This window comes from Parus major, chromosome 8, assembly GCF_001522545.3.
Source record: "Parus major isolate Abel chromosome 8, Parus_major1.1, whole genome shotgun sequence".
Taxonomy (NCBI): Eukaryota; Metazoa; Chordata; class Aves; order Passeriformes; family Paridae; genus Parus; species Parus major.
Genome location: NC_031777.1, coordinates 12,289,984 through 12,308,950, shown reverse-complemented (window position 1 = coordinate 12,308,950; position 18,967 = coordinate 12,289,984). Strand labels below are relative to the sequence as shown.

Below are 18,967 nucleotides of genomic sequence, written 5' to 3'. Positions count from 1 at the left end.
CACTTACCTTTGAAAATCTTCCTCTGATATGACAAGGTTATAAAGGAAAAAAGGATCAGTATCATCAGTCAATCGAACAGCTAAGTCCTGAAAAGATGTACATTTAAATATTATTAAAATACTATAAGCTACCCAAGAGTCTTCAAATATTTAAACCAGCATTGCAAATAGCATTGAATGTTTTTACTGTCTAGTCAAAAATACAACAGAATTGTGGCAACTTATTCAGAATGTGTACAACATGACCATTTAACACAACTTCAAATATTACAGCAGGAAAACAAAGAAAACTCTTTCACAAAAACAAACCAACTCAAAATCTAAAACTTTGAGCAGCAAAGTTTTTGAAATTCAATGTATATCCTTCATTTTTCAGATAAAAAGCTATTTGCTATTTTTTCCCCCTCATGAAAGAGGTGTAGCACTAGCAGCCCACTGTCATGGCTTACTAATATCTCACTCTCCTAACTGGAAGGCTTTCAGAGCACACTGCTCCTACAGTTTATGAAACCACCAGCTGATTTTATACACTTTAATACAGAACTCTGCAGATTGGTACTCTTAAAGCCTTCATGTTCCCCTGAGCATCTTGAAATACTTCTAATATACAAGCCTGCTAAGACCCATCAACAGCCAAACTAAAACAGAGAGCTAAAAAAGGCTGGGGGCGGGGGACAGCAGGCTGCAGGGGTGGAAAAACACAATACCAAACCAACTAAGTTACTCAAAAAATTATATAAAAAAATAAAGTTAAATGGCAAACACTAAAATCCCATTTTGCTTTCCCTACTTATTCTTTTATACAGTGAAATTCAGTTAATACCTAATGAATGACAAAGATATAATTAATTTACAAACCTTTTTATGAACAGGATTAGAAATTGACAGTAGTTCAATATTCACTCGAATATTTAATCTCCTGTGTTTAAAAAGATGAAACTTATTAATAAACCAAGAAAACGTTCTCCAAATAACAGCTGCATTACAGGAATCAAGGACATTTCCAAAATAAAAATTTAGGCAGAGACATTAAGAAAGTTCCCACAGATGACTATACCTAAGATACAAGAGTTTCAATCATTGCAGCTCTTCAGTCAGAGTTGGTTTTTTTGCTGCTTACTATCCACCAGACCTTAAATAGCAAGGCAGAAGTTCTGAAACTTCGTCCAGAAACTAGCACTTTTGTAACAGCCTGTTAAAATTTATTAACGGTTGCTCAAACTCCTGATAATCTTTTATACAGTGCTATCCTGTCTTCAATGATTTCTTGTCGAGTACTAAGTCACCTATATTACAACACACAGACACATCTGCCTTTCCACGCCCTCTCACACAGGTGAGTCGGGCACACACGGTCTAATCCAGACAGGACCCACAGTGCCGAAATTAATTCTATTTTGAAGACACGCTTCACATACGGAATGTCTGGGCTTCCCCAGACGCCACCGACGTGCGCAGCCTCGCACAGGTGGCTCAAACCCGTGTCCCTGGGCCGCGGGGCACTGAGGAGGAGCCGCGGCTGAGGAGCCTCTGCGGCGGGAGAGAGGCGGGAGAGAGGCGGGAGGGCCCGCAGGCAACGCTGCGGCCCGGGAGACGCCAAACACCGGGCGGGCCCGGCAGCCACCCGGCCCTCGGGTCGCCTCAGCCCCGGGCACAGCGTCGCTTCCGCCAAACCACCGCGAGCGAGCTCGGCTGCCGGCGCCCCGCTGGATTCATTCCCTTGGCGAGGCATCGACGGCGACCGCCCGGCCCTCGCCGGCTGTCCCGGGCCTCGCCAAACCCGGTCCCTCCCTCACCCGGAGGGTGCCCGCAGCAGCCCCAAAGCGCAGCACCGCAGAGCGCCGCCCAGTAGCGCTCAGAGCACCCAGGAAGAAAGAGCTTGTGACTCGCAGCCCCCTGAGGAGCGCAGAGAGACTCCTGCACTCACCGCTCCTCGCAGCCACAGCCCCGCACTCGCACCCACAGCACCCGGTCGAAGATCCGCTCCGCCGCCATCTTGCTCCCGCCCGCGGGGCGGGGCCGCAGCATGGCGGCGCGGGGGCCGCCGGGAGCAGCGATGGCGGCGCTGGAGCCGGAGCCGGGGCGCTGCGCGCACTTCGTGCTGAGGAAGGGGCGCTTCTGCAGGATGATCCCGGCGCCCGGCAGGCGCTTCTGCGGGGAGCACGGGCACGAGGAGGTGCAGGGACCCTTCTCCGGCCGGCCGGGAGGGCGGGCGGGCTCGGGGTGGCCCCGCTCTGGCGGCGCGGGTGGGAGAGGCAGTGCCTGTGCCTTCCCTGGAGCCTTTCTGTGCCGGGCACTCGCTTCAGCCCAGCAGTAGCGCTGCCCTTGCGTTAGGGGTTTATTCTTCTAGGATCCAGTCACGTATGAAGTTCTTGTCTCAGTTTCTCCGTTCCGGTTAACTCACCTATTCTGAACAGATGTTTTATGAAGCTGATGCCCCTCAACAGCTTCATTAAAACACAACACTGAATGCATGCTGAAGTGTTTTCTAAAACTTTTCTAAACTAGGAACAAAATGACAGAAAAAGAATTCCGTGCCCTCTTGATCCGAAACAGTGAGTATATGTAAATGTTTTTCCCGTTCTTTGTCAGTATTCACATTGATACTTACTTATCTCTCCATTTGGCTTTTAGCACTGTATATGAAGACCAACTACAAAAACATTTAAAAAAATGTAACTCAAGAGAGAAGCCAAAGCCCGTAAGTGCAGTGTAATTTCAGCACTTCCTCTCGGATTTAAGACCTTAAACATTACAGCTCTGCAGAGAATTTTCTGTGCTGACAGCAGCTGGGAGCTGCAGGGCAGCAGCTCTACCAAAGCACTACTGTAAGGCAGGATGGAAGCTCTATAAGTACTTGCTGAAATGCAACTCACATGCCAGTCCCCTTGTATTCTCACTGTAATTTGGTACACCTTTTCAGTTCTTGGTTACCAACAAAAATGATGAATTCATTTTTCTCAGAAGTGCACCCAGGGAACCCAGGGTCTCACCGTGCCATTCATTTCAGAGGCTGGGTGAGAGGTTGTCCTGTGTAAGCAAAACGTGCAGGGAGGCTCTGGGTATTCCAGCCAACTGCCTGCTCCACTCAGGCTGGCACTGAGCCACAGAAAGCTTGGCTGGCAGCTGCTGAGGCAGGCAACAGGACATGTGTTTAAACAGCTCTTCCAAGAAAGCAGAGGATGGCTTCTTTATTGCCTGCCTTTCTGCCTTATTAGAATTAAAAAATAAAAAATACTACACCTTTAGTATTCCCTGGGACACCTGAACATGGTCTCCGGAATCTGTCTAGTAAGCACAAACTGCTTAGCTCTTATGAACATGTTCAATCTTGTAAAACTGTGTCAGAAGAGTCATTTCTGGCTGGGATTCAGGATCACACGATAGGAAAAAAATTACTTGGAAAATCTTACTTTGCAATGGATTCCTATTGCTACATACCTTACCATAAGAATGCTGAAGAATTTAGCTGTTTGCTTCCTGGTAATTAACTTTTTTTAAATCAAATTTTTTTTCTTTTGCTTTTTTGAAGGTCTACTTTGTTCAAGATATTAATGCTGGTTTAAAAGACATAATAGAAATACCAGAAAAAAAAGTGAGTACATTATTTGGTTTTAGGTTCAGTCCTTACTTTACACATTGTAATTTATGACTACAAAGATACATAAAATTTCAAAGGTCTCATATTTATTTGTGTCACTTTCTTTTTCCTTAAAAAGGTTCCTCTATCTTCTCTATCTATCGAAGAGCTACAGAACTTAATTATCAAGTTGAAAAAAGCAAGTAATGGTGAGCTTAATACTAAACACTAAAAATAAGATGTTTTAAATTTAATTGATTAACTATTTCATTGTTATTTTTGTTGTTAGATACCTGTAAAAATATCAGATAGATGCCAAAAAACACATCTGAAATAACTATCAGGCAGACCTCCAATAGCTGAATTTTGCTCCAAAAAGTAATCTAGATAGAAAGAATGATAAAACTCCAATCCTGTGTTCCTTTTTTTTTTCCTCACTCAGATATCACTACAGATAACAATACAGCTCTGTTACAAACATACTATGATAGATTTATGCTCCCAGCAGAGTGTTTTGTTAGTGCTACAAACTGAGCTCATGTCACCATTGTAATGTGTGTTAAGAACTAGGAACCATTGGAAACTTAAAAGTTGTACCTAAAAGTTATGCATTTGCCTCCAGGCCTGGAACTTCATCTTAAGGAACAAATACTGTCCCACCAGGCTTTACAAGAAGCCTTAAATGACCCAAAGAATGGGGAATCTGCTTTCAAACACCTGAAACAACAGGTTTGGTCTGACTTACTAGTAACTATAGAGGGGTTTGGACCTGGAATTGTGCTGCTGTAAATTTGAGTGACTGTTGCTTCCCGCAGAGGAAATCTGATATGGTAAAACATAAGATATAATCCCTATCCTCTGTACACATATCATCTTTTCCCTAATCCCTCACTGAAAGGAAGGCTTAAAAAAGTTTTCTGCAGTTCAGTGAAGGAATAATTGTTCTATAAGGCATTACAAAACACAGGGTATATATTTTCTTGGTTCACAAATAATCTTTTGATGTTTTTAGGCTTCTATTTTAGGTAACATGGAAAAATTGCATTTACTTGGTCCAGGAAGGTGTTTTGTCGAGTTTGGAGCTGGGCGAGGAAAGTTGTCTCATTGGGTTGATATTGCCTTAGAGAATGTTGAAAGTGTTCTGTTTTTGCTTGTGGAAAGGGCAACCACAAGATTCAAGGTAAGAGGATGTTGTTACATGAGTAAAGTATAATTTTTAAACCATTGCCATTGAATTTGTTAGTATTTATTTTTTATCTTCAATAAATTTGAATTTTACAACTTAGACATTCCATACTTCACCAATGGCAAATTTATTTTTAAAAATATGATTTTTAATGTTGGAAATTCATAGGTGTTGAATTGACAAGAAAAAAGTCTTGACATAAATATCTGGAGCAAAATTATAATTATTAGTGGCCAGCCCTTTGTAATCCCTTGTTTTGTTTAAACAGGTGGATGGAAAACACAAAAAGAGAGATTCTATATTTGAGAGGCTTCAAGTAGACATTCAGCACTTATGTTTAAGTAAGTTCCTTCTTGGCCTGTGTCATTCTGAAATAGATGCTTATTCTTAAATTTTGAATTGGGGTTCCAGTCAGTTTGTGTGTAATGTGCTTAAATGTACTTGGTTCTGAAGATTATTCTCACTGGTTGCTTGGACATGTTGATGCTGTGTGTATATACACACAGGCATGTGTGAATATATATACACATATAATTTAAATGGAGTTTTAAAGTTTTCTGCTTCTCTACTCATAGGACATCATTACAGGTGAGAAGTACCAAAACAAATACATTTTGAAGGCTTTTTAGCACTTGCAGAATTAAACACGTTTGCATTGTTTGTTTTATGTGTAGAATTAAGTAAGTGTTGCACTGTCAATGCTGTAGAATTATGGGAGCACCTGTCAGCACAAGGTGCATTAATGTCATATTTACCTTTCACAGGCAGTATAGAAAAGCTGAAATGGTTAAATGTGCTTCCCAGCCACAGCATCCTGTTCTTTTAATTTCTCTTAACAAAACACTCCTTTTTTTGAATAGCTTATATCTGAATGTACCAGTCACTGTATTTTTAGTAGTGGCAAACATTTATTTCTATATGTGCTGAAATTATATTAATCAGAAAATACAGAGTTGTGGATTGGATTGGGGTTTGTTCATTATGTTTTTTTTTCCCTCCAGATAAGGTACCTATTTTGGAGAAGAAAAAACTACCATTGGTAGGAATTGGGAAGCATTTGTGTGGTGCTGCGACAGGTAGGAATTACAGATGTGTGTACTGCAGAAAGGCTGGATATTAAACCTTACACTCTGAATGGACTGATCTTCCAAACTGTCCTTTTCAGCTGCTCTCCAAACCTTTGTTGGTGAACACAGTAATGATATTCTAAATATCTATTGACTCCAGTGGAACAGTAAAAGGATAATAGATATAAGGATACTTTAGGCAGAAGTGAAGCCCTTCTTGGCTTTAATAGATTAGCACAGAGAATAGTATGTGGTGGCATGGGTCATGTATTTGAGAGCGCTTCTTTTAGCACAGTTGCCTCTTTCAATTTTCTTTCTAAATTTTTATTGGTTGTTTGACTACATATCCCAAACACAAATATGTTTGTGTTTCTGTCCTAATAACCTTAAACTAACACAGTTTTTCTAATGTTATATGGCTACTATGTTGAGAAAGACATCTCAAATATGACACCTTTATAGGTAGCATGACAAAGATGACACAGTTAAGCATTTAAGAAGTACATGTGCATTAAATAAATTGTGTCCTAGATAGCAAACTTTTAGAGCAAATACTTGTGCATTTTACAGGGAGGAGATTCTCCTACAATATGCCAATTTGTTAACCAAACTATTTTAAATTCACTTTTCCAGAACAAGTATTTCAGAGGACAAGCTCTTAGAAGCTCCAGAGAAACCACAATCAGGGTTTTCATGTTTTCAAAGCATGTTTATAATTTTTAGGTATCACTGAACTTGCTTTTTGGCTTAGTTTGTGATGTGTAATTTTATTTTTCTTAGTGGGAAGCCCATTCCCAACCATGATAGAGCCTGTATAATAATGGCATGGCATTTATGGATATTTTTCATTGTGGGGGGATGTATTTGTTCATTCCCAGATCTTGCTTTGAGATGCTTGGTTGAAAGTTACACCACTTGCTGTGATGGAGAAGGTGAAGAGCCTGCACCAAAACGCTGCAGGGCTGCTCAGACAGAGGGGGCTCCTCACAAATCTGCTGGTAATGAAAGCACCACAGGAGACCATAAGCCTGTAGCTGGAATTGTTATTGCTCTGTGTTGCCATCACAAGTGTGACTGGACACATTATGTAGGCAGAGATTTCTTTAAATCAGTGGGACTGGGACCAGTGGAATTCCATTATTTTCAGAGAATGAGTAGTTGGGCCACTTGTGGCATGCAAGAAACCACAAGCAAAGCTTCTGGAGGTGAAGGCAGTGAAGATCAAACTAATGACACAGAAGAACATGAGGAAACGCTCAGCAGGACAGAGAGTGGTTCTGATACTTTACAAGGGTATGTACATTTCTTTTCCTAGCAAATGGACTTCAGCAGAAAAGCTATGTAATTGTTAAATTGTTTTGGGTTCTCAAAAGGGCTGATTTTGCAGAAACATTTAATTACTAAACTTAAAATATTTTAGTTTAAAAATACAATTTTCATGGACATACATTTCAAAATATTTCTACAGTAATGCTTGCCTGACTGAAATGAACTTACAATGATTTTGGTAGTTTTTCTAAGCTTAACTACTAATGTTAATTACCAAAACTCTTTTCTGACAGCTGTTCTTTCCTTCCCTCCTTTCTCTGTAACTAGGATACTGAGTGTTGAGGAGCGAAAGGAGATCGGTTGCCTTTGCAAACGGCTGATTGATCATGGACGGATTGAGTATTTACAACACCGGGGATACAAGGCTGCACTGCAGTATTATACAGAGTCTGCTGTGTCCTTGGAGAATGTCCTGTTGACAGCTGTCCCAAATCCTTCTTTGATACCAGAGCCAACTCTATGATAGGAGATAGATTTGGAATTGGTAGGGGAAAAAAAATAAACCAAATAAACCCTATAAAACTCATCTGGGTTTTTTTTAAAAAAGGTAATTCACTTCTTAGCAAAAAAACCCCATTTTATCATCTTTCCTGTACCCAAGAAGAGGTCTTATATTTTCCAGTCTTACTGGGAATTACAAATATGCAAACCAGTTCTCATCAGTGGAAAAATAAAATTCCCAAGAATGTTTGAAACCTGTTGTAGCCTCCTTGCTGTGAAGAAGTGTACTTGATAGTTTTTTCATTCACAGTTACATTCTTTATTCAGTAGGATTCATGACAGGAGGTGAACCAGAAGTACAACTTTCCACATTTCCTGAAAGACAATACATTAAAATAAGAAAAGTTGACATACTTTATTTTCACTTTGAAGCTCAGAATAGCTTTGTATTTCCTCTTAAAATATTTAGGTAGGCCTAAGTACTTTCATCAGCCTATAGTGCTAGGGAATCTATTCAGAAAGAAAACTTATGTCTAAAATGTCATCTTGATATATTTTTGCTAATTTGGTTATTCATGCATGAAATATTGATAAGAAAAAAGCTGGCTTAGTGTTCTAACTCAAGAGCATTTCATTCATTTTTTTAAGCCTTCATAAAACACAGAATGAAGATCAGAGAGAACATTTTATGTCTGCAGTGAAGTGCTCTCTGCAAGTAATAGCTGCCAACTGAACATCTGTTCAAAAGTGCTTATTTGGGTCTCTTACTGCAACATTAAAACTGTTACTCTGGAGACAATGAACAGCAAATTTTTGTCATGTTTTAGAAATGGGGTGAAACTGGGCATTTTGTTTAATTTTTTCCTAACATTCTATGTTAGGAAAAGCAAGTTGTGAGAAACATCTGGTGTTGATAGTTCATTGCTAAATGATGTATGGTGGGAACCTAGCTTTTGTCCCTTAATCTTCTTCTGGAAGTACCATCTGGACAACATCCAAAAACAGGAGAAGTTGAGCTTCATGAATTAAAGGACATGAATTAAAATACAGTCATCAGCATCTAGTTATCCATGGTATAGATATGTAATAGTAGACACTATTACAGTGCTCCATGGTTCCAGTGTGTTCCTACCAGAATCTATGCTGTTTGTGTGGACACCTTACTGTGCCAACTCCTGTTGAAAGTGCCCCTGCCCTCAGTAAAAGCCTGTTTACAGATTTTTTGGAAAACATTACTCATTTATTAAGAAGGTTATTCACATTTCATTTCTATACATATCCCAGATTTTATTTATCCAGTTTATCCCTCTCTTCCTAACTGAATTGTGGAGAGATAAAAATTGATAAAAAAGCCATGCCTGTTTTCTTGAGTGACTCCTGGATATACATGTGCATGAAGTCAATGCCAAACATTTCCTGTTGCTCCTCCTCATCTGTGTTCTCACACGGAGGGAGTGTTACCTCTAGCTCCAGTGGGTTGTCTCTGAAGTTGACAAATCTAGGAATTCACCAGAAAAGGTTACTCCTGCAGTAAGTTTTGTCCAGAGAAAGTAATTCTTTTGAAACTGAATTAAGATTGAGAAATCTAGTTTCAAACACTATTGTAAGCAAAAGCAAATTAAGTTCTTGTTATACTAAACTCACCTCTCTATCAGCAGTATTAAGTAAACTAAGCTAAGAAGATGCTTTACAACAGTAACTGGTTGTGGTGGGAAAAAACATTGTGGTCCTCATCATTTTGTCTTCAGTTTCTGACCCCACTGTCAGATGTGTTGAGCTTTCACAAACAGGTGAGTGGATGAGAACAGTTCAAGTGGCTCCTCCCAGCTTTGCAAGGCAGGAGCCAGTCCTGTCACTATTCTTGGGCCATCCTTGGGCCTGTGCTTGTATCTGTTTAGTTAAGGAAATGCTTCCAAAAGAGCTGAGAACAGGAATTGTCTTTTCAGGTTAGACATGGTTTATGCAGACTAGCATTCTTTCTCTAAAATGGCCAGCATCCCGTAAGCCAAATGAAAATGCTAATAGTAAAGTTTCCGCCACAGTATACTAAGGAGTAGTTCAAATTCTACCAATTAAGAATTTACATTTTTTATTTTTCATATCAAGTACATGAGAGTTTTATCCATGTCCTTAAACCTAATAATTTTTGTTTAGTTCTGAATGATTGATTTCTCAATGGCGAATTTCTACTTTTTGTCATTTTTATGCCTGCCACATTTTTCTGCAAGTTCTTGCCTTTAGAGAATGTTTAAAAAGGGAAAATATAGGGGATGGTATGATATGAGAAAATCTATTATAATCTACTTTTTTATGTGAGACTGTAGCTATCATAATTTACTTCTTTAGCTAAGTTTCACTACACAAAGCTTGCTTGACCAGATCCTTAATTGTTGTGAATCTGTGTAGTTATGTTGATTTATTGAGTCCATCTGTACAACTGAGGTAATGCCTTTTCCTTTTCCTTGGTATCACTCTGTGATACACAACTCAAGGGAGGCTTTAAAAATATTTTCTAGTATTTTCATTTATATTTCTGGTGCTTTTTCTTACCTCAGATTTGTCAAGTCTTTCATACAAGCTGGAATATTCTTAAGTTTGTTGTTGCTAAGAACAAGAGTACTAAGATTTTTCATATTACCAATGGTTTCTGGCAAACAGTTTATTTCATTCCTTTGGAGCCATAAAGTGTGGAGGTTTTCCATTCTGAAAAACAGGTATTTGTGCAATAAATCAAGATTTAGAAAATTAATCTTATCAGACATTACTATAAAATAACTTTTCAGCCACATAAAGTACATATAATACAACAAGTCTCAAAGGAAACCCCATATCCAACATAATCACCTACTCTCTGTTGAAAAATGTCATTGACAACAAATATCTAACCTCACAATTGATACAGAATTTATTGTTAGTTGAAAGGATTATTCAATCTTATCCAAAACATCACATTAGGGCTGATAAAATCTTGACTTCAGAGTGAGGTTAATATAACATTAACAATTACCTTTTGAAGTAGTATTTATTAATTAGAATTTCAATGTAATGGAATTGCACTAAGATGAGCTTTGAGCTATATTTACCTGTCAATTGCATCAGGAAGCTGCTGGAGTTTGTTTCCCCCCATATCTAACCATTCTAGATTGGGCATGTTGAGGAGAGCTGAAGGGATGGCAGTAAACTGATTCATGCATAAATCTATGTGTGACAGCTTCTTTAAGTCACTGAGCTGAAAAGAAGGGGAGATGTAATGCAACTTTGTGTAGTTGTTGCAGCAGTACTGCAGTAATCTAATAATGCTGAGAAACATTACAACACATTTTGGAGCCAGTAAACACAGAATGGTTTTGAGTTCCCATAGCTGATAGTACCTAACAATAACAATTTTGCCTGGAAGGTAGATAGGTTGGGAACTGGCAAGGCAGCAGAACTTTACCTCCCAGCCAGCAGCTAGTGCCCTAACTTCTGTCTACAATGCAGATATGCCCCAAGTCTTAAGAGAAAGAATTTTAAAGACAGCACTGTCCTTAGTGTTTCATACTGCATGCAATATGCCATTTTTCATTTGTAAAACATTTAGATTTTTATGTATAAAATTGCATGGACAGTATTTTGCAGTGAATTGTAACACCTTCCATGCTGCAATGTCTACTTTGGGGCAAGACATTTTGAAAAAGCAACATAGTATCACAGCACCTAAGTCCTTTGGTGAATCATGCCTTTGGTGCTTTTGCAATGTTCAAGCGATACAAAGACATTTTATAGCAGATCTGGTGCAACCATCTAAAGACTGAATGCCACTCAAGTGTACATAACCAAAGCTTCCCTGTGCTCACAATGCTACAGAACTCTGGATTTTCTACATTACACCCTGCAACCTGTATCCACATAGATTTTGTAAATTGTGGATTTTGGTTAATAGTGTATATTTCCATTTGAAGATTCTATGTTGGCTATTGCTGTTTGGACTCACTCAATTTTGCAAGGTACTGATTGCTGTCAACTATTGCCATGACTGATTTTTTTAAAATCAATTAAAACAAGTAAATACTGTTACATACTTGTCATCTCTGTCTAAGAGACTAACAGTTACAGATGTAGGTACCTCACATTTCAGTCTATTCCAATTAAAGTTCAATAGTAGGTGAGTATTTCTTTTCATTCTTTCCTAATTGTTTTCAACATTTGAGAACAACAATTTTTCACCTCTGCACAGGCAGTTGTATAAATCACACCATCCTTTTTCAGATCTAGCTGTTCTGGTAAAGATGCTTACAGCTGTGTCCTGGCATATGGTATGAATTTGTACTCTCAACTGCAAAAGGGAACTTCTCTGTGCTAAGGCATCAGATTCTTAGTGGGGTAAATCAGTGACATTAACCAGCCTAAACAAATTGATATGGAGTGTTTCGCTGCCCTCTGTGCACTGCCAAATCATTTAACTGGCTGAAACAAAGACTGGCTCCATCAGCTACTCAGGTATGTGCTTCTCATATGGCTTCAGTTTGACAAGTCATAGAAAGGTTGTTCACATCAGTGTTTCTGTGGATTACTGTGAAATCACAGCATCACAGCAAATCTGAAAGCAGAAATGCAATGAGTAATAATAACTGGCTTTGGATAAATTCAAAATATGCATTAAACAAAACTAAACACTCTGTCAAAACCTGAGGAGGAAGATCACAGATGCTTCTGTTGACAGCCAGTTCCAATCTTTCCAGACTGATGCAGTTACTTATTTCCTTAGGAACAGATTTTATTCTGTTGTAACTGAGAAGCAGCTCTTGGAGACTGGTCAGCTGGCCTGCAGAGAGCACAAATGAGAAATGTTCATGTTTATTCTATTTGAGGCACAATATTATTTGTTTTGGCTAATCCTTTTACTGTTATATAAATGCTCTGTTCTCTCACAAAACAAAAATAAATCACTGAACTGCAAATAATGGCACTTCAGGGCTCTTTAGTACAGGACTGCACTTGAGTTGAGTGCTTCAAGGAAAAACCCCAAACCAAAAAATTATGACTAGGCTGTGGACTCAGAGCATGAAGTCTGGTTTTCAGTATCACTTTTCTAGCTGCATTCTGATGTCTAGTCCCTGCTGTGCAAACAGGTCCTTTTTTTGTCATGGGGAGCTTTCATAGAGATATGTCTCTTCCATCCAGCCCCATTCTTAGTTTGTAGGGAATCTACAGTTTGGAGATCGCTGTCTCACTGTCAGATTTAAACCATCTGTTTTCTTACTATCAATGGGATTGTTAGACAGGCAAAGGGCACAAAAATGGTATATTTGTGAGAGACCAATTTTCTTAGAAAAGCAGCTTAAAATAAAAGAAAGCACAGCTCACCAATTTCTTTAGGTACACTTTCAATTGAGTTCCGGGATAGATCCAGAACAACAAGGCTGTGAAATCTTCCAATAAATTGAGGAATTTTCTGCAAACTAGTTCTGTGAAGCTGCCATTCCTGGAGATGGATTAGTTTCAATAAGCATGAAGGTAATGTCTACAATAAGAAACACAAACCAGAAAGAATTCAGTTTAGAATAGAGACTGAGGCAGAAGTTTTATTTGAAACACTAACAGTCTGTCCTTTTTTTAAGCTAACATCTAGGTTACAAAATTAATCCTGATAACTGTTTTCTAAAATATGCTAGAAATAGCAACCATAACTGATACAATTTTAATATCATACATATTAGGAAAAGGTTTACATTTACATATATACATCAATATATTAGTTAAAAATTCTTCCACCAGAGGGTGGTTGAGCACTGGAAAAGGCTCCCCAGGGCAGTGGTCACAGCACTAGCCTGGCAGAGTTCAAGAAGTGTTTGGACAACACTCTCAGACACTTGGTGTGACTCTTGAAGATGGTGCTGTGCAAAGCAAGGAGTTCAACTTAATGAATTCAGCATATTCCATGATCCTGAAGTGAACACCAGTGTGGGTTGTCATTCTGATCACAGATTTAAACTGGCCACTTATGGCTCCTACGATTTAGATACCTGCACTACTGTCATTGACAGCTTGACTTTCCCTTTCCCTTTCCTTTTCCTTTTCCCTTTCCTTTTCCTTTTCCCTTTTCCTTTCCCTTTCCCTCCTCTTTTAACAGATAAATAAAGGGGTATCTAAATTCTATTTCCTATTCTGTCAATAAACAGTGAGCAGCTGAGAACAGAAGAGCTGAAGGATAACAAAACTACAGTGTCTATATGCAGCATTCTGAACCAGGATCACTGGCCTGCAGACCACTGGAGTATGGCTGGGTCTGGTTGTCATGTTCTCACTGGCCTCAACATGAACTAATACTCATCACTTTCTAGGAGCTGGTCTGTGCATTTCTGCATGGCTCAGAGCACTGCTGGCCTTCCCTCTGCCAGCATTAACAGCAGATTACCCCTGTGCATGAAAAACAACAGTAATAGTGTTCTGGGAATATATGTCTCATTTTTGCTCTTAGAAGGAAACAACAAACAATAATAAATACCTTTATGCACACAAACACAGAGGGTTTTCATCTTGATGCATTTCATTAGTTCTGGTGTGTGAATGTTACATGAGAATTTACATAATGAAAATCATACTTTACAGTGTAAATAATTTCTAATGCAGAAAAGTCTTTTAGGTTTTGTTTTTGCAGAGTAATGCTTAATATTCAGGACTAAAAAACACCCAGCTTGCTTTTACACTCACAACAGTATGTCCCAATTCACTGTTAGCAAAGCACAGTGAGTAGTTAATAGAACAAAAATAGTTCCACTGTAAGTGTAAAGTTGTAAATAGCAGTTTTCTAATGCATCAGTCATTCAACACAAGCAACATTTATTCCTATCAACACTACCTTCCATTCTTCTTCCTCTATCCTTAAAATTGCTCTTCCACCTTCATTAATAACTTTTTCTTTGAGCTTTGCTAAAGCAGCTCTCTCCTCCCAGACAAGAAGCAGCCTACAAGGGAAAGAAGATCTGCCAGTGGTGCTACAATGAATACAGCCAATAATTCCTATCCTATCTGTTTTCTGGAAAAAGAGACAATTTCCTTATTGCCAAATAACATTAATTATATCTGGATATGGATATATATAATATATACATGTATACATACATACATACATATATATAATATACTATATACTATTATATGATACTATTATAGTATATAATATACTATAGTTATAGCTATAGTAGTTACACTATAGCTATATACTATATATTATATACTATACTTCTAGGGAGAGAAGCCCTTAATGTTTGGCTGAGGTAATTTATAGTAATTCTATTTTACAGTTCTCCAAATTTACATTCAGAAGGGGGATATAATTCACATTCAACATGTTACAGCAGGGCCACAGAATACAGTATCATGTGGAATTACGTTCCAAATCACATTTTGAAGCAGTCTCCTAAAATGAAAGTCTTCCATTCCACCACATATAAGTGCAAGAAAATAGGTCAATCAGCTTCTTTTAGCTTGATTTCCAAAGGGGACCTGAACAAGAATTATTAGTCTTCAGAAATGTAACATATGGTTTAGCTTTTCAAATACTTAAAGAGCTACAATTTACCTACCTTCCTGCAGACCTCTGCCTGAATTCCTTTTCTTTCTGTAATTCTTCATTTATCTTGTGTATTCTCACTTCCCAGAGTGTCTTCACAGCACTGAATGTTCCCAGGCAAACTGCAGTTTCAGCCATGGTCCTTTACATGTTCAGATTTGCCTGCAGGAATCTGACTGAATTTTAGGCTCAATGCACCACTTCATGTACAGGTTACCAGATGGGGACAGTGATGTGGAAACTAAAATACTGCAATACTCACTTCATTATGTTATTAAATTAGTTAATGTAAAGAACTGACAGGATTTTATCAACTGCTTTCTCTTTATAAAAATAGATAATCGCACCTAGTTAAATTTTATTAAAATAAGAAATGGTACTTTTGCAGTCTCTGCATTCTTATTCAGTGACCAACTGCTTCTCTCAGCTCCTTCCAAAGGCAGGCTAAGTATTGACCATAACTATTAAATGCAGACTTGAGCATTCATTCCCATCCCAGGAAGAAACGAAGCTGTTACCTACAATCTAAGGCAGTTCAATTCAGATAGCTGCATTCTGGTACCTACCTGATATAAATACTTGTCACTAAAGGAGTTTTGCACTTTACAAACACTGAAGTATTCCTGGAAATTAATTAGTATACTTCAGGTGCATTCATTTTCTTCATAGCTTAACTCATTACAATGTATTTTATAGTTAGTAATGCATTACCTTTGGGAAAATGCAGTTAAATCCTTCTGATTTCTCTTTGAATGTTTGTGTATCCCTATTTAGTGTCAGAATTCACATCTAAAATTAATTTCAGTCTAAAAATTTGAAATTATCTATTCTTTAGTGAGATGATAAATACATATTGTCCTGAAGAGCAGCAAAATAGGATACTCACTCATCTTAATCAGTGCCTCCCTCTAATATTCTTATTGCCATTACTGGAGCTAAAATACTGATATTCAGAGAAGCTTGCAGGGCTAAACTTCATGCCAGCAGCAGTGTACTCTGAACACTGATGATCTGAATGCTCCCTTTCTAACTTTTCACTGATACTTGTAGTGGCAAGTAAGAAAAATAGCCTATGTCTGTTTCAAACTAAAAAAAATTACTTTCTTCCAAACAAGAGGATAGGTAACAATAAAAGAGGAATTTTATGTCTTTTCATACATATATTTCCCTACAATAATTGCTGCAGTTCTGTCTTTTAGAACCATTTTTTTTTCATATTTTTTCTATTATAATTTAGTGTGGCCTGGATAAGCCACAATTGCTTAGTGACCATTTTTGTGTTCAAACTGTCAGTCATTCTATTTTATGTTTACTATGTCTTTTGCTAACATACTAATTTGTAAAGTCTGTTTATACTGAAATCAAGTTAAAAGTGTAGGCAAATAAAATATAAAATGTCAGGGTTGCCTCCTGTTGTAAAGACAGTACAAAATCGAATTATAAAGCTTGAATAAAAAAGAATCTGGTCTAATATATTAATATTTATGATTCTTATGTGTTCTCTGTTTGTTAAGGAAAAATGGTAGGATTTGACAAGTGACACAAATGGCAGCCCCAGTGTGGCACAGTGCAGTCTGGCCTTCGGATTCCTAGAGAGAGATTGGATTTTTTCCTGTAAAGAGAGGACTGTATACTTTTCCCCTCCCCCACATAACTGTGATCACATTTACTAGTTTGAAGGATTAGCTTCTCTTTCAGTGGTCATCAGAGTACCTACCCTTCCCAATACCCACCCCCAATATGCAACAGTAATGCTAGGTATGCATGAGGTTTTTTGCCCCTGTCAGTGGTTACAGTTCAAATTGTCTGATATTTTCAAGATTAAATTTCTATTGAGACCAAGTGATTAACTAATCTATCATTTCTTGTTGTTTAGAGACATTTTTTGAACTACAAGCTGTTTTAGGTAGAAAACTAGAAATCTTTTTTATATAAATTGTGCATAAAAGAGACATTTGTTAATAGTTGTACTACCAACCCAGTGTCATACTATATAGTCAAACTAATTCTTATTTCTAGTAAAGCTTACTCTGGGCAACTCTCTTCTGCATATTATTCAACAAGTACTGCCTTAGAACCTTAATGAAATGAAATATCAAAGGATCTAAGTATATGACTACTTTCAGGATGATTTCATTAATTATATAATCCATCAAAAAGGTCTTCTTCTTAGATCTTATTATTTGTCAAGAAAATAAAAACCAAAATAATCTTGCCATCACAGCCAACAATTCACAAGTGAATTCCCAAGTGTGGCTCTAAAACAACTACAAATTCACTCTCAAATAATCATATCTCCAAACAACTGCACCTCCAAGCATCAGAAAGAGTTTAACAACAACTTACCTCAATTATTTGGTGTTTTCAAGGATTTTCTGTGACTCATTGCTTTCTGGACAAGAGCAGAGATAAACTATGAATCTTGTCTGCATTACCAAAGCCATTTAAAACTCTCACTCAGACTCCAATGCAATGTCAGTCTAGTTCTAATTTTAACCTATGCTGAGAATAGAAGGCATCACATGAGGCACTTTTGCAACCCCCCCAAGTATTTACCACTGTTAAATCTTCCCAGTTTGCTGAGTGTGAATGGACCCTAAACTGGACTCCCACTAACAGAAATTGTGAACAAGAAGAACAAAGGAATGCTTGTTATGCTACACAATAAATTTGTTTTACATTAAAAATGACAATTAGAAACAAAAAGGTCAGTATTGAATTAAAAACAACTGCTTTCTTTAGTAATGTTTCTCTGCAAAGTAACTGAGCTTCAAAGTGCCATTAAACAGCATCTTTGACCAAACAGACTAGAAAAGGTATTACATCACTAAGTATTTAACTCATTACTTTTGCCCATGCTGAAGAATTCTCTTGCTGAAGAATTTTACTGCAAATTATCAAAGTCCAGACAGAAAAGCAATCTTTACCAAGATGTGCAGAGGGGTTATTACTCACCCCTTTTCATGGTTCCAATCATGAAACATATTTAACATTCTATTTCTTCAAATAGCCCTTGGGGAGGATAAAAGGAGAATGAGTCTGTCGGAATCTTTTTCTTCAATCAAATGGGAAGAGAGAAACAACAATTATCACAAGTCACTATTTGAGGCAGAAGCCATAGAATTGGATAGTTCTAACCAATTGCACTGGAGTATAAAATGTGAAGATGAAATTTTAAGCGTATCATTAATTTGGTTATAACTCTACCACACAGAACTTTATAACAAAAGTTATAAACCCTCTCCAGTCTACAAACAACTAAATACATGAGTACCAATACCTACTTTAAAAGACACTAAGTACTTTAGCTTTCTATCTTCTCCTTTTGTCTTAATCTTCTCCTATTCTGTCTTAAGTATTTCAAAGTAATTTTATTACTTTCTTTCATATATTTCTATTTCCTCTATTTATTTTCTCAGTGGTCATTAAATCAAAAAACATCCTTAGCCTTTAGACTGAGCCCTTACCAACAATATACTTGTAGGAAAGTAGACATTAGGCTGTGTTCTTTTGGTAGCCTTGTGTACAGTATGTTCTTTAAGGCATGAAGAAAGAGTTTCAGTCACCTGTACAGGATTGCCTGCATAAAATTCACAAATAAAAACAATACTTTGTGGCTTTATATTTTTTATTAGGAATAAATAAATCTGATAAAAATGAAATAGGTGATAAGCATGATATATTAGTCAAACTTTGCAAGAAATGACCTTTATATAAAAGACCCTTATACCACAATAGAAATATTAATAGCACCTTACATGGATGCGCCACACTCCCCTTCGCACATTACCAGCTTTCCTCTTACTCAG

At 37.7% G+C, this 18,967-nt stretch overlaps 3 protein-coding genes across 6 annotated transcripts in view; 1 reads left to right on the top strand and 2 right to left on the bottom strand.

Moving 5' to 3' along the window:
* SASS6 (SAS-6 centriolar assembly protein) overlaps positions 1 to 2,043 on the bottom strand; it is an 11,736-nt gene extending 9,693 nt beyond the window's left edge. For both annotated transcript variants that reach the window (XM_015635940.3, XM_015635939.2), the window contains exons 1-3: positions 1,928 to 2,043; positions 859 to 919; positions 8 to 87 (exon numbers count right to left, since the gene is read on the bottom strand). In XM_015635940.3, the coding sequence (XP_015491426.1) occupies positions 8 to 87; positions 859 to 919; positions 1,928 to 2,028 (242 nt within the window). In that variant the 5' untranslated portion in view covers positions 2,029 to 2,043. The remainder of the gene's footprint in view (positions 1 to 7; positions 88 to 858; positions 920 to 1,927) is intronic.
* On the top strand, positions 2,012 to 7,849 carry TRMT13 (tRNA methyltransferase 13 homolog). The gene is made up of 11 exons (XM_015635944.1): positions 2,012 to 2,176; positions 2,509 to 2,555; positions 2,635 to 2,701; positions 3,533 to 3,595; positions 3,720 to 3,789; positions 4,203 to 4,309; positions 4,593 to 4,760; positions 5,035 to 5,107; positions 5,768 to 5,842; positions 6,712 to 7,126; positions 7,430 to 7,849. Exons 1-11 carry the CDS (start codon positions 2,027 to 2,029, stop codon positions 7,623 to 7,625), a joined length of 1,431 nt encoding a protein of 476 aa, XP_015491430.1. The 5' UTR covers positions 2,012 to 2,026; the 3' UTR covers positions 7,626 to 7,849.
* LRRC39 (leucine rich repeat containing 39) lies at positions 7,680 to 18,967 on the bottom strand. 3 transcript variants are annotated; one of them, XM_015635951.3, is made up of 10 exons: positions 18,114 to 18,967; positions 17,505 to 17,550; positions 15,172 to 15,320; positions 14,445 to 14,550; positions 12,950 to 13,106; positions 12,271 to 12,407; positions 10,687 to 10,832; positions 10,154 to 10,306; positions 8,962 to 9,101; positions 7,680 to 7,978 (listed from the first exon to the last, which is right to left on the bottom strand). In XM_015635951.3, the coding sequence occupies exons 3-10, from the start codon at positions 15,294 to 15,296 to the stop codon at positions 7,923 to 7,925; spliced, it is 1,020 nt and encodes a 339-aa protein (XP_015491437.1). In that variant the 5' UTR covers positions 15,297 to 15,320; positions 17,505 to 17,550; positions 18,114 to 18,967; the 3' UTR covers positions 7,680 to 7,922. The 3 variants fall into 3 exon arrangements, with proteins under 3 accessions (XP_015491437.1, XP_015491438.1, XP_015491436.1); XM_015635952.3 differs by lacking the exon at positions 18,114 to 18,967 and having other exon boundaries at positions 15,172 to 15,358; positions 17,505 to 18,077; XM_015635950.3 differs by lacking the exon at positions 18,114 to 18,967 and having other exon boundaries at positions 15,172 to 15,330; positions 17,505 to 17,804.